The 15,110-nt window shown below is 36.3% G+C and overlaps 1 protein-coding gene across 4 annotated transcripts in view; it reads left to right on the top strand.

Annotated features, from left to right (window-relative positions):
- The window catches only part of LOC117413677 (contactin-4-like), a 153,034-nt gene that overhangs the window by 82,536 nt on the left and 55,388 nt on the right, over positions 1 to 15,110 (top strand). For all 4 annotated transcript variants that reach the window (XM_058988690.1, XM_058988688.1, XM_058988691.1 and 1 more), the window contains exon 6: positions 12,778 to 12,981. In XM_058988690.1, the coding sequence (XP_058844673.1) occupies positions 12,778 to 12,981 (204 nt within the window). The remainder of the gene's footprint in view (positions 1 to 12,777; positions 12,982 to 15,110) is intronic.

Raw genomic sequence — 15,110 nt, forward strand, 5'->3', positions numbered from 1 at the left:
GTGAAGTTATAACATATGTGTATTCATTACCTTATGGCTTCAGCTATTACTGACGAACTGTGGCTTTGAAGACCCTATCATTTCCGATACCCTAAAGCTACTATTTTACCTTTCTCCTGCCAAAGTGTCCGTCTTGGGACAGATAATGCAAAGAAGACAGCTGGTAAAAAGCATCCCATGCTGACTCTCATACGGAGCGCAGTCAAATAGGCAGGTTGAGATGTTCATAATGTAGAAGCTATAAAGTGAGGGTGAAAAGTAACATCAATCATTTTCACATTGGTAGTCATGGGATATCAGATGGAACATCTTAACAAAAAAAAAAAAAAAGGTTCTACCAGTTAAGTGAATGAGATTTCCATTCATTTTTTTTTTTTTTTTTAATAATGGAAGGATAGAATATGCTGGAATTATTCTCGTTTCTAGTTTCATCATAGTCTAAATCCGCATTTCTAAGTTAGTAAAATGCCATCTGCTAAATTAGTAGAGCATTTCTTTATGTAACTGCACACAATTGGGCATTCTGGGTGCATGTTGGCTGGGTTTTGCACAGTTGAAACTTAACATAACAGATTGATCAAGGACTATTAATCAGAACCCCACTGTGGATCGTACTGGGTAAGCCGCTTTTGATAATTTCATCAGTTTATGAGGACCTACCCCCTGTTGCCAGCATTCATTCTTTCATTCTGATGATTTTCTTTGTGGAATTGGCTGTTGACAAAATGGCAAAAACATCAATGGAATCGTCAGGCATCAAAAAAGATGTTGTAGCATCCTAAAAGTGATTTAACACAAAAACTGATTCATATAATGCTGAAACTGATATTTGGTGAACACCTACATGTATTTATTTATTTATTCTCACAATATCCAAGATAGCGATTTAAATGGACACAGTCCTTCTAAATATTTCATCTATCTGCCTCATCTGCTTTGCTCTGAAGATCTGATATTTGAGACATCAGCAAAATATATTTTTGTTTGAGTGTGTTGCTGTGGTGATGGGTGACAGGCAATGTGAGGAGTTACAGATCTTTTCCATTGACAGAATAACATCACTGTCAGGAGAATGATCTCTCGTTATTCATTATTCTTTCAATGGAGAAAGGAAGTTTTGAAAATTTAATGTATAACTATTGTACTCTACAGTAACATTTTATATTGTTTTGGTTATCTCAATAAAAGCCTTAGGGGGATCGCCAATTAAGTTTTTTTGCAGATGTGAATTGCAAAGTCACATATGAAACTGAATCGCCCAGCAGCAGAATTAGAATGCTGCAAATGGATCAATTTACTGCAGGTCACCATAGACTACCTGATTCAGTAATCAGCACATCCCTGGTATGATCACATCCCTGGTATGATCTTATCTCCTGCAGACAAGTGATTGATCAGAAACTTTAAATACATAGGAGCTTGGATTAAAGGATTATCGAGGTGACATTGAGATGTGCTTTAAAGTGGCATATTGGTTTGGAGTTTTACTCACAAAGCTATTTAAAGACACATGTAGTATTTTATTTTCACATACCATAACTGCTGGTGTGTATTTTACACAAAGTGGGGGGATTCAAAAAATATTTAAAACACATTAAAAGTGTTGTTGGTTGCCAGTTTTTACGTCTTTTAAAAGCTGTAATCTTAACAAGGTGTGTGTGGGTGTGTGTGTGTGTAAAATACATGTGCCCCTTATTCAATTCGTTTTTTGCAGCTAGATGTTAATTAATTGGACCCTTGGTGACTTTTATCAGGTTACAAAATATATTATTCTACCTTACTTAAAAATCACCCAAATAGTCTGCTTTTTCAAAAAGGAAAACTACAAATCATTGTGATGAATTTAAAGGATCCCCTCTATCATGGCTGGGTGATTGGCAGAACAAAGCCCCACAAAACCCCATACGCACGCATAGCTGACCTTAATCATTAAGCGATGCAAGCAGTGATGACTTAGGTAGGAGTCTGATAAAAAAAAAAAGTATTAGCGTATATATGAACGTAACTGATACCAGGAGTATTATTATTTTTTTCTAGTTTAGGGGCCTGTTGCCATGGTAACACAGAATGCATATATATGTGTCATGTGATTGGTTCACATCACTGTCAGTCCGTAGAGTGCCTGCGGCTTCGGGCATTATAGCCCCCTGTCGGTAACAATAGTCTTCCCTTGGGTCAATAATTTTATATATATATATATACACCCACCCCTCATTATATCGCCCCTCACTATACTGCGGATTCGGATATATCGCGGTCCTGGAGTTGGCTCCCCATTTTTACAGTCTAACTGTGCATGTCTTAGCTGCACTATACAAAGACAATTTCACTTAGAATCACTGTTCGTTTTATTTCGTACTGCACATCACAAACTAAAATATACAGAACATTTAAAAACAAAGCATTAATATCGTACTCTTATCATATACACACGCATTGCACAATAACACAAAGCAAATTAAATATCTACTTGCTGAAGTGTTTTTTTAAGCAATGCACTAGCAAAAGTCACAGGCCAGTGACGTCAGCTAGCTAGCAACAAACCTCCTATGTTGGGAATGGATTCTTTCAATGCAGCGGGTTTGGGCATTTGAGAAAGGAGAGGAAGATTCATGAAATTATTTGGAGACTGAAGTGGATGAGAAGCAATTCGCCTCTGCAGTACAAATTAAAACGGTGTGCTGCTTTTCATACGAAAAAGCAGGTTGCGTAAAGGATTTATATTGGACCCTGACGTCCACGATAAAACGAGGGAGTGGTGGTACAGTATTTGTTAGCCTATTTCCCTCGATATATAGTGGATTTGTATTGGACCCCGACACCCGCGATATATCAAGTGGGTGGTGTGTGTATATATACAGACGTGCTCAAATTTGTTGGTACCCTTACAGCCCATTGAAATAATGCTTCATTCCTCCTGAAAAGTGATGAAATTAAAAGCTGTTTTATCATGTATACTTGCATGCCTTTGGTATGTCATAGAATAAAGCAAAGCAGCTGTGAAAAGAGATGAATTATTGCTTATTCTACAAAGATATTCTAAAATGGCCTGGAAACATTTGTTGGTACCCCTTAGAAAAGATAATAAATAATTGGATCAGTCATTCAACCTATTTAAATGGAGAAAAGTAGTGACTGTGCTGTTTGGTATCATTGTGTGCACCACACTGAACATGGACCAGAGAAAGCAAAGGAGAGAGTTGTCTGAGGAGATCAGAAAGAAAATAATAGACAAGCATGGTAAAGGTAAAGGCTACAAGACCATCTCCAAGCAGCTTGATGTTCCTGTGACAACAGCTGTAAATATTATTAAGAAGTTTAAGGTCCATGGAACTGTAGCCAACCTCCCTGGGCGCGGCCGCAAGAGGAAAATCGACCCCAGAGTGAACAGAAGGATAATGCGAATGGTAGAAAAAGAACCAAGGATAACTGCCAAAGAGATACAAGCTGAACTCCAAGGTGAAGGTACGTCAGTTTCTGATCGCACCATCCGTTGCTTTTTGAGCGAAAGTGGGCTCCATGGAAGAAGACCCAGGAGGACTCCACTTTTGACAGAAAAACATAAAAAAGCCAGACTGGAATTTGCTAAAATGCATATTGACAAGCCACAATCCTTCTGGGAGAATGTCCTTTGGACAGATGAGTCAAAACTGGAGCTTTTTGGCAAGTCACATCAGCTCTATGTTCCCAGACGAAAAAATTAAGCTTTCAAAGAAAAGAACACCATACCTACAGTGAAACATGGAGGAGGCTCGGTTATGTTTTGGGTCTGCTTTGCTGCACCTGGCACAGGGTGCCTTGAATCTGTGCAGGGCACAATGAAATCTCAAGACTATCAAGGCATTCTGGAGGAAACGTACTGCCCAGTGTCAGAAAGCTCTGTCTCAGTCGCAGGTCATGGGTCCTCCAACAGGATAATGACCCAAAACACACAGCTAAAAGCACCCAAGAATGGATAAGAACAAAACATTGGACTATTCTGAAGTGGCCTTCTATGAGTCCTGATCTGAATGCTATCGAACATCTATGGAAAGTGCTGAAACTTGCAGTCTGGAGAAGGCACCCATCAAACCTGAGACAACTGGAGCAGTTTGCTCAGGAAGAGTGAGCCAAACTACCTGTTAACAGGTGCAGAAGTCTCATTGAGAGCTACAGAAAACATTTGATTGCAGTGATTGCCTCTAAAGGTTGTGCAACAAAATATTAGGTTAGCGGTCCCATCATTTTTGTCCATGCCATTTTCGTTTGTTTTCTTATTTACAATGTTATGTTGAATAAAAAATCAAAAGCAAAGTCTGATTTCTATTAAATATGGAATAAACAATGGTGGATGCCAATTACTTTTGTCAGTTTCAAGTTATTTCAGAGAAAATTGTGCATTCTTCGTTTTTTGTGGAGGGGTACCAACAAATTTGAGCACGTCTGTAAATGCAGTTTGACATTTAAGTTAGACTTTTTGTTTGACATTTAAGTTAGACTTTTTGTATTCAAAAACATAGGCAATAAGAAACCTCTTTATGATATATATTTGCACGCTTCCATTAAAAAGCAATGTGCAATATTAACAAGAAGGCAGAGCTATAAACATGTTTGTTGTGAGGTTGAGCTTTATATGAAAGGAAATGTATAATTCCTACAGCTAGCTTCAGTTGTATTCATTACCCCCTCGCTGACACATTAAACTGTTCTACGCTCGATGCTTCGAATGCTGGTTATTAAGGATTATATATTGTGTTTATTAGCATCAGAGAGAAATCTATTGGTGGTGGGAAGTGTTATTGTTAGTCACACAAAGCACTGATGAAAGCTATTATGGCATAAATGATCTTGCTTTCACTGAATGTAAAGTGGCTTCATTTTTTGGTGTATGTGTTCATAGTCTGTTTCCTGGGCCGCTGGGATTTAAAATAGAATCTAAGGCAAATTAATTTTTTACATCACATGCATGAGAATGAAAAGATGAAGTGTCTTAAGAGTGCTGTTTGTGTGAAGCCCCGCCACTAGCAATCCATTATACTTGGTGACTTACCTCCATCCTGCCTGTACCTGTACTTATTAAAATATATAAGCAATGCTGTAGTAACCTATTTTGTGTTGTGTATGTTAGTAGTAATTCATACTTTTCTATGTGAATGTACAAAACTGTGTTACAATGTCAGTATGTGTGCAATGCATTAGAAATATATCCCCTTTGCGAACATGACAAGGCATCTATTTCAGGCAACAATGAACTCACATTATGGAAGATAACAGCGGCACATTGACTCCTAAATGCAGATGTGCAGGTAGTGAAATGTCAACCTATCCCAACAATCTGCAGGTATTTATTAATGGCCAGTGATTTAGGGTCCTGTCAACATAAATAGTAGCTTTGCTTTTGACTGTAACAAGCTCTGCTATCAGCATTTTTATGTCATGAATATTTGCATGCAGATATCATACCTATATGATTATGCCACCTGACTTACATTATCCTTAAACGTGTGAGTGTGTGCATACAGTATATATATATTGACTCTTAACTACACAGAAATATAGAAATTTCCTTCTACCCAAAAGAATTACAGTAATGTTAGTACTGCTGTATATATGCAATGAATATTTGCTCCCAGAACATTAGAGGTGTGTGTATCAGAAAGAAAGATACTGTTCTCAATATCAGGGGCAATTTTATTCGACAGTCTTTTAGAACAGTCTTTCAGAAAGCACATGACCAGCACATACTGTATCAAATAAAATGCCCTGCAGTCAAGGCTTACAAACAAATGAAAACCAAGTGAGGGTTTTGTGCTCAGGAATACTGGCTTCTTACAGCTGACAACCTGAGAGATCAAGGGGGAATCCTGCATGCGTCACTTGGTTGGTTCAGCACCCTGGAGAGCGACCGTGGGCGCTAACAGTTTGGACTGCTGCAGCAACACTGACATGTTGTTCTAGTGCAGGGCTCTTCAACTCATTTTTTAAAGGGGCCGGATTGGAAAAAAGTTAGAAGTAGGGGGGCCAGAAGTATTATATAATAAATAAGTATTTATTGGTACACTCATTGCTGAATCGTGCTGCTTTGCCGGATACAAAAATAAAACACATCTTAATCACAAATTGATTTACGATGTCACTGTTTTTTTTCTTTTTTTCTTTTCCCTATGTATTTTAGTTAATTGTTATACTTTTTGCAAACTGTCAGCGGGTCACATGATTGTACCTTGCGGCTTGGACGTGGCCCACGGGCCACCAGTTGAAGAGCCTTGCTCTAGTGGAACATCACCCTAGAGTTCAGCACATTGGCCTGTGTCAGAATGCTACCTGCTGGAGCAGAGTAGAGTAGATACATAGGGAGCCCCCAACAAGCTGATTGGCTGCACCACCTCTCGCCTGCACCGGGATTGCTGCAGAACCAGCTAGCTGTAATGGACCTTCCCATTAAGCACTTGTTTATACTGTACCGGTACTACATTTTTGACTGAGATTACTGTTCTAGTAATGCAGAGATACTGAAGCAATGTTAACTTAGCAATACCCACGGCTCAGTTATTGCACTTATTTTAACTGTTTGCTCTGTTGAAGTAAAAATGAAAGGACAACATGAAATATGCAGAAACAGGATTATTAGTGTTCCACTTGTTTTTTTCTTTACTGTGTGGTTAGCTTTGTAGTGTCTGTCTCCCAAGTAGGGGTACAAAACTATGCACTTCATCCACATTACACATATCCAGTACTTGAGAAAGTTCTGCATTATGGATATTTCTGTATTGTCTTACATTGTGCAGGGCAATAAATATTCCCTTTTCCCAGTATAACAGGGAAGAAATGCAGCCATTCCTGTGGTAGCTTTTGTCAAGTGTATTTGGAAGTGCTTTCAATAGCATTTTTAATATAGAAGTCTTATACACTCAGCTGAGCAAAATAATGCAGTAAACAAATATTCCCAGTACAGGACTATCATCTTTATAAAAAAAAAAAAAAGAAAAAAAAGAAACATTTACAAAACTGGTGCAAATTGCTTATGGGACAGGGATAGAGCAAGCACCAGTGCAATCTGTTCTTGTGACAAACATGACAAACAAATCCATCATTATGTGAACCCAGACTTAGAGATAGTAGCGGGAGAACCATTTTATTAAATCGTATAACAGAGCCATAGCCTTTTTTGCTTATTCAGGAATAGTCAGTTTTACTTTTGTTATCACTTACAAATGTTCACGAATTATTATTGTAGTTCTGATTTGTTTTTTAAGCATTTTGCAAAGCTTGCATTTTAGAATCCCTTTATCGGAAACACTGATGTTTTTGTTACAATTACTATCTTAGAATTTGTATGGGTTGTCTTTATTCCTGTTTAGACTTTATACTCAACTTGGGGTTATAAAATAAGTAAGCAAAACCTTTTTCCAGTGAGAAATGTATTTATTTTTTAATACAATATAGATTTCATTTAAATTCAGAGACATATTAAGTACAAAACAGAGCAAAAGTCAGCAGTAAGCTAAGGTTATAAAATGCTATTTTAGGTCTCTAGAAATAAAAATTCCATAGTCTTGGGGCATGTAGCAAATAGGCAGATCAATGCTTTAACCAACTAAGTGAGAAAACCAGCATTGTTGGACAACTGGGAGCAACATAGAGTGTGAACAGAATTTCAAAATAACGAGGTGCTTAGTTGAAATGGGTTTTATGACTAGATTTAATTTGAGGGGGAAAAAATATAAATATTAGAAAACACATAATCCTCCTGTGACTGGACTGCAAGTAGGAGTCACACAAACACAGGATTGAATTGCTGCATAGAGTTGCATCCTTTTTATAAATACATTCCTCCCTGACCTGATTTACTGACTGGTCCAGGTGCTTTTACATATGTGGATGTGGCCAGGTTAAACTGGCAGTCAATTACCCAATTTAACCTGACCTAATTCACATCTGGATTTCTTCATTTTAACTCCATCTCTGCCAAACTTAAACAAGAAAGCATACCGTTGTTAACGTGCACCCCTTCAAAATGTATCGGAACATTCTTCAAATTGGAAAAGGTTAAGTGGAAGATCACTTCTCTTCTGTTAAATTATAAATTAGAACAGTATGAACAGTATGGTGACATGGGCATCATCGTGATGTGTGTGAATATGCAGAGTATCTCTAATAAAGTGCCATGGCAGCATATTACCAATTATAAAAGACAAGCATCATGCAGGAAGGTGATTGGCAGAAGCTGATGATTTAATATATTGTTAAATTCCTTCATTTAAAATAAATAACAGGCCTAAGGTGGCAGTCTTATATTAAACCGCCATTGGTTTCATTTAATCAGAACATGGATGAGCCTGGTTTAATTTCCAGCACATGAAATATCTCCAGTTTAAATACCTTCCAATTTCCTGACATGACTAATGAAGTAATTCAACTAGAAATTGAGGCACAAATGTAATGCATAATAAACAAGGATTAGACTTCTGCCAAATACATCCTTAGAATTGTAGCAGCCTGGTGAATATTGTATGGAGCCAGATCCCACAAGACACTTAAAAGATTCAAACCTCCTGCTGTCTTATCAGGTGCTGATCTTGCAGTAATGGAAGGGCATAGCTTGAGACACATACAGGAGGAGAATGAGAGCGATAATATCGAATGTACAACTTTCTAGTCAGAGCTATCAGCGCAACATGGAGAGTGATATAGAGCCTCAGGATGGAAAATATAAAGAATGTTACCCTCCCTGTTGTGTGTAGGACAAAAGGTTTTTTTTTTATCAAATTATTGGATACGAAAAAGACCATGAGGAAAAGTAATATGCTCCTGTTTCTACTAGTCTAGAAGACTTCAAGTTTAAAAACTACTTGTATGCTCTGGCTCATAAGACATCAACCTATTTCAAACAAATATACCCCAATTTAAAGTTCATATAATTGTTGTTGGCTTGGAGCAGCAAACGTAAACCATTAAGAGGTTAAATAAGTGAACCGTCTTTGCACATATCAACACATGTGCTCAAAAGTACTGTAATTATGGTAACCAGGAGTAAGCGCTTGACACTTTAATTGCCTCTAATAATATTTGAATGATCTGTTCCATATTTAATACTGAAATTGTGTTTCAGGGATACTCTTGTAGCAATGCAACATCAAACTTCCCTAAAGATATGCCGCATAGTGCTTTGCATGCAATCGCCTTTGCTCACCTTACTGGTAAAGTAGTGGTTGCTGACTGGGGTTCTAGATTCATTATAGTGGTTTTGGCGTTAGGTGAAGTAAATGGCTTAAGGCTTAAACAAATATATTACCTATTTTTGCAGTTTGGATCTGAAATCAGTACCAGAAGACTTTAGCTTACTGAAAGTTTTCTTGCTGTTTTTTATGGACTTTGGGTTTCAGGGTTTGTTATATCCTAGGTAGCACTAAGGGCATACAGTACCATAATTTTTCAGAATATAATGCACAGCCGTTTTTATGAGCCTCTGCTTGTTACAGTATATACAGGTTGCACATTATATACTGTGTGTGCAGTATAGTTGGGTTATAGTATTCTATATAGCACATTATGGTGTTTTTTTATACAGATAATGTGCAAGAGGTGCGTGTTATGCAAGAGATGTAATCCAAGGCAGCCCAGTCATGTGGTGCATGTTATGTAAAATTACAGTAAGTTCTGGCAAGGTTTAAACAAAAGAATAACAAAGAAAACAGCCTACCTTATTTAAATTCGAAGTCGGCACGGGTAGAAAATCTGGAACCGGGTACCCATCGTGAAAAATACCCGGATACTCTGGTCTTTTTCGGGTAATAAAAACAAATAAAAAATATGAATGTTTTAAGTGCTTGATACATATTTTAATACTATATAGTACACATACATTTAGTCCCTTTACATCTGTAGACTTGTGTAGCCTTTTTTAAGTACTGGAAACATAATAATAATAATAATAATAATAATAATAATAATAATGACATCTCAGTTTGAATGCAGTTATTAATGTAAAGGAGCATTGTGTGGAATTTCTTTACCAAAGCAGGAGAAAATGGAATTTGCAAACTCTGCCAGGAAACATTTCATTCAAAGGAGGAAGCTCACTTAATGTGCTCCACAAATATTTTTTTTATTTAACCCAAAACAAAATAGGTCATAGTTTCGTAAGTGTGTGAGTAATGTTTTTCTCATACTGATTTCATTTTGTACTATGCACCTTACGCATTTTGGAGTGTGTATGCTTTTTCTTTGTTAGTCTACTTCATTAAAAAATATACTGTATATATATATATATATATATATATATATATATATATATATATATATGTTTATGGTTTTCAGTCTGTTTTCTGGGGTACACCACTCACAATACTTTATTTATTTGTTTATTTATTTTTAAATAAAGGCTACTTATTTGATATTTTTGGTAAGAAACTATATCTGTGCAATAACTGTAGATAAGCATTCTGTATTGGAAGCCACATGGGTATTATTATTATTAATGGATCACAGAGTTATCACTGACATAAACCAACAGGATGTTATGTTGTCTTCTTTTCAATTTAGTTCCTGAGAAGAATAGTCGCTGCAGTTATTATTATTGAGGTGTACTTGCCACTGTGCATCATTGTTTTCTGTAAACCTTGATATCCTGTCAGTTAAGAAAAGGCTTAATGCAAAGCTGTTTTTATTACGCCGGCCAAAGACCCACGCTTACAACTGCATTGTCATATTTTCTACATTTTCTTTAAATTCTCAAATTAATAAATCGATACCTGGGAGATAAAAGAGTGGAACACACTTGACACATGGGCTCTGTTACATCTTTGTGCTATATCTGGAATGTATGTTTCTGTTTGTATCGTAGAACATCTAGAGGTGCTGCTGTGCTGTCAGTATCTCTAGAGCAAGCACATCCTTTAAATGATATAGAGTTAGTATCCTTGGCACTTTATTTATTATTTTTCACTCATGTACATCTTTTGGCAGCTGGGATTTGTTGCGATACATGTTCTTGGTTCATCTTGATATATTCTCTGTGTAATGGGAATTGTACATCATTCGAGGGTATGTGTGCACCATTATACCTCAGTTTATCTTGTGCTCATGCATTGTTACTCATATCACACATCCGTAATGTTCATTTTTAACCATAGAGCATGCTCATTATCGTAAAATGTGACACCTTTAGTGTGTAGTAGTGATCCATTAAAATGTATGAGTTTTTTGAAAACTGGTCAAACTGAAATGAGAATATCAGATAACAATAAAACGTAGTCATTTCAATTTGCATAGATACAATATTCAGTTCAAGGAAATCACATGCACATTTATATACAAATAAACTGTACGTTTGTGTATTTCAATGAGGTGGTGAAAATAAAAACTCCAACATCAATGTCTCAGGTCTGGTTCTCAAGGAGCAGCGTTGGGGGAAATATACAGATCGAAAATACTGCAGCTAAGTGACAGATCTCTAGTAAGGGATGTGATGAAACCACTTTTTTTGTACCAGCATATTGCCACTATCTATTATGCTATTATAAAACTTGTAACATGTGTGAGTGTTTTACAAGAGCTTTACAGACTTACATAAGGTTCAGTACCTTTACTCAGGATTGACACACAGCCTTCTTTTTCTCTTACATTGACTTTTCACTTGTTCCCAGCTCCCTGGTGGTCTCCCCAAATGGAGCTTCAAACACTCTTTTTATTCTATGGCTGTTCCCAATTAACATCAATTATCTTATTTGGGAACAGCCACATTCTCACATGTATTTGGCAGGGATAGGAATTAACCCCATCCCTGCCAACCAGCACCAAAACCCACAACACCAACACTTTATTTACAGGCAGTGCTCTATGTATATATATACTAAACCCTTAATCTTCCTCCTGCAGAATGGGTTAAATATGTCTGCAAATCTTTATGAAAATGTATCTTTTAAAATGTATGATAAAGCCACAGAGAAATCAATGCTGTTATCAGTTTTAGGACACATTATACTGTCATACTAAATTGCTTATCAGCACCACTTTAATCATTGAGGTAGATGCATGTTAAAAACAAGAATCTGTGATCCACAAATTATATACTGTAGTTACCTTATTTTTCAGATTATCAGTGGAAACTATTTTTTCTACTTTCATTTCTACTTCATTTTAAGTGAAGTGTGCTGTTGATTTGCCTTTACGTGTAACGGATTATGCATACTAAATCAAAGAATAGTTATTTTCACCTAACTGCCCAGCTTCTTTTATGAAATACTCGGTGATATTGACTACACAGAAAAGTGGGCCTATAAAAGAAGCACATGGTTGGTTTCTGTATAACTGCCACAAACTCAATTTCAGACTGAAGTGAGATAACTTATTTCTTTGTATGAACTTTTAGATAAAAAGGTTCAAGAAACCATAGTAATTTCTAATTTACAAATGGTGATTGCTTTTAGATTAGTTCTGGGAACACTTGAGTAAAATAGACAGGCTTCAGAAAAGTTTAGTCAGTTTTGCTTTTGGCAAAATAATCTAGGTACAACTTTAAAAAAAAAGACAACTGCACCATGGTTTGACCTTGTAGTACAATGATTTAGCAGGACAAAGCGTAACGCTACAACCCAATAGCTCACCTTTATCGAAACATTGCACATCGACCATAGTTCTTCAGCAGACTCAGTTGTGTTCTGTGGGTGATCAGACATTTTCATCTTCTGTTCCTTAGCTTTGAAACAACATTAAATACCATTAGCTTTGTATTGTATTGTATATGTGTATACTGTAGACCTGAATGACTCACTGATTTCATGAATACTTTTGCAGGACTCATGTATTCCTGGATCTTCAATGAATACCCAGCATTCATGCAGCAAGACACCCGTCGCTTTGTTTCACAGGAGACTGGAAATATGTACATAGCTAAAGTGGAGCCTTCAGATGTGGGCAATTACACCTGCGTGGTAACAAACACAGTTACAAACAGCAGAGTGCAAGGTCCAACTACCCCTCTTGTACTGCGCACTGATGGTAAGTGTCTTTGTGCTTATAACCAAAATGAATTGGCCACCTTAAAAATACCCCCCACAGACTGGAGACGGTTCATTTAGAAAAAAAAAACAAGTAAATGTAGAGATGAATACCAGTTAAAACAATTTCTAGTATTACTGGGTTGTATTTTAGAATCTAAAATAGATAGAAAACTTGTCCCAGGGTTGCTCATGTATTATTTTTTAATTATATCAATAATTAAACTTTATAGAAATAACCATATTGGAAAGTGTGTTGACTACTGTATTGAATATTGGATCAAGTGTTTTGGGCTAACAGATAACCCTTAACTGTATTGTTAAGGTTTTATATTAAAAAAAAAAATATGTAGCAGTAAATAGGTTGTGTGTGGAATTAATGGAAAAGTAAACGCTGAGGTTGAAGGTGTTCCAATGTTAATATCAAAAGTGAAGTTGTACATTAAGTGCTATTTTATCTAACCGAAGCTCTTGCATGTTACAATTGAAAGCAAAAAAAAGTACTTTCAAATGGGTTAAATATTCATGCTCTTTGAACAATACAATGAAACTTGAAACTTGGAATTCTATTTAATGAATCTCCTTTATACCAGTTCATCACCAATCATGATGCTTAACTGTATTTCATCACATAGTTTCAGAGAGTACTTCTGATTTGGTTCCATTTGTAATCAGGAAATCAAGCCCTCTCCCTTTCCCTGCTATTTATAGAAGCTGTATTTTTCTGGATGTTGAGAGATTGTTATCGGAATTGTTTGATACGACAGGGAAGCAGCCATCCACATCAGCAGTTGTAAATAAGATTGCTGTGAATGGGCAAATTAGCATCTCAGACAATGACCTGCTGGCTACAGTATATCTGATTGTGCCTTTCAGATGCCCATCACTCTGATTGACAGACTTAACAATCAGATTCGATATATAACTGATTCTGTCCCTTCCACATTGGAAATACCATCATACAGGTCAAAATACTTTCACAAAATGTAAAATATATTTCATATTCTTCTGTTTTTTTTTCGTCTCTATCTGTTCCTAATGGTGATCAAAGGGTTCACATTTTATAGGATTTTAATATTTAGTATCACCTCCCAGTGACTGAAGAGCTTTTTTTTCCCATTTTCCTGACAATGCTGTCTTATCTGGATATGATAGCAGTAGCTGCTAATGACATCATATACATTTTATCCCACAAGCTCTGAATCGCATTACATCTGCAATCCTTATATATAATAGCAATTGTAATAAGAGAAAGAAGAGTAGCAACTAACAATTAGATATTCCTAGACAGGTGACCTTTATATTAAAAGATTAGCGCATAATATGCCTCACAACACGCGTAGCTAGGTACAGTAACTAGGCTTTCTCTGTTTCTTAATTCCCACATACCGAACAGCTTATTAACCTTTGTATGTCATAGCAGTCATCAAAGATGATGTGATCCTTGCCATACTGCAGCATGATTATGTTTGTGGCTGACCCTAGTTAGAAAACATACATGATTAGCTTTTATAGTCATTAATTCTGGGACAAACATGTTTTGAGTATTCTTTCCAAACACCCAACGTGCGATCCACGTTCATGCAGTTTTCTCTTACTCTTATCTGGGATATAAAGATAAGGAGATTTCACAGCCATTTTCCAATACGTTTAGGTTAACTGGAGCCACATAACCTTTAGTCTATATATGTCGTACACTATTCACTGAGCAATATTTTAAAGAGCCTTTTCGTTATCAGCTTTTGTTGCTACAGAAATGTGCAGTGTCTGTTTCATTGAGGTCTAATGCTTTCAGAAAATACAGAAGCTACTATAAAACATGTGAAACTCAGCACAAGATACTTACAGATAAACAATATGCATTCTTAAAGATAACATGCTTAAAGATAAAGATATACATTATATTTCCTACAGGGTTAATAATATTGAAAAGTCTGGCAATTATATGGGTATATGGCTCTATTCATGAACTGTATATAATATGCATTTTACAGATATATGCCTATATATTTATTTTCCATGTCACCTTTTTACCAACTCTATAAACTAATATAGGATGAAAATATTACAGATGTTTGAATATCCTACTATAGATGCATGTTTTGTCTTGTAATACTACATTATAGTATG

The sequence above is a fragment of the Acipenser ruthenus genome, chromosome 16 (genome assembly GCF_902713425.1).
Source record: "Acipenser ruthenus chromosome 16, fAciRut3.2 maternal haplotype, whole genome shotgun sequence".
Lineage (NCBI taxonomy): Eukaryota > Metazoa > Chordata > Actinopteri > Acipenseriformes > Acipenseridae > Acipenser > Acipenser ruthenus.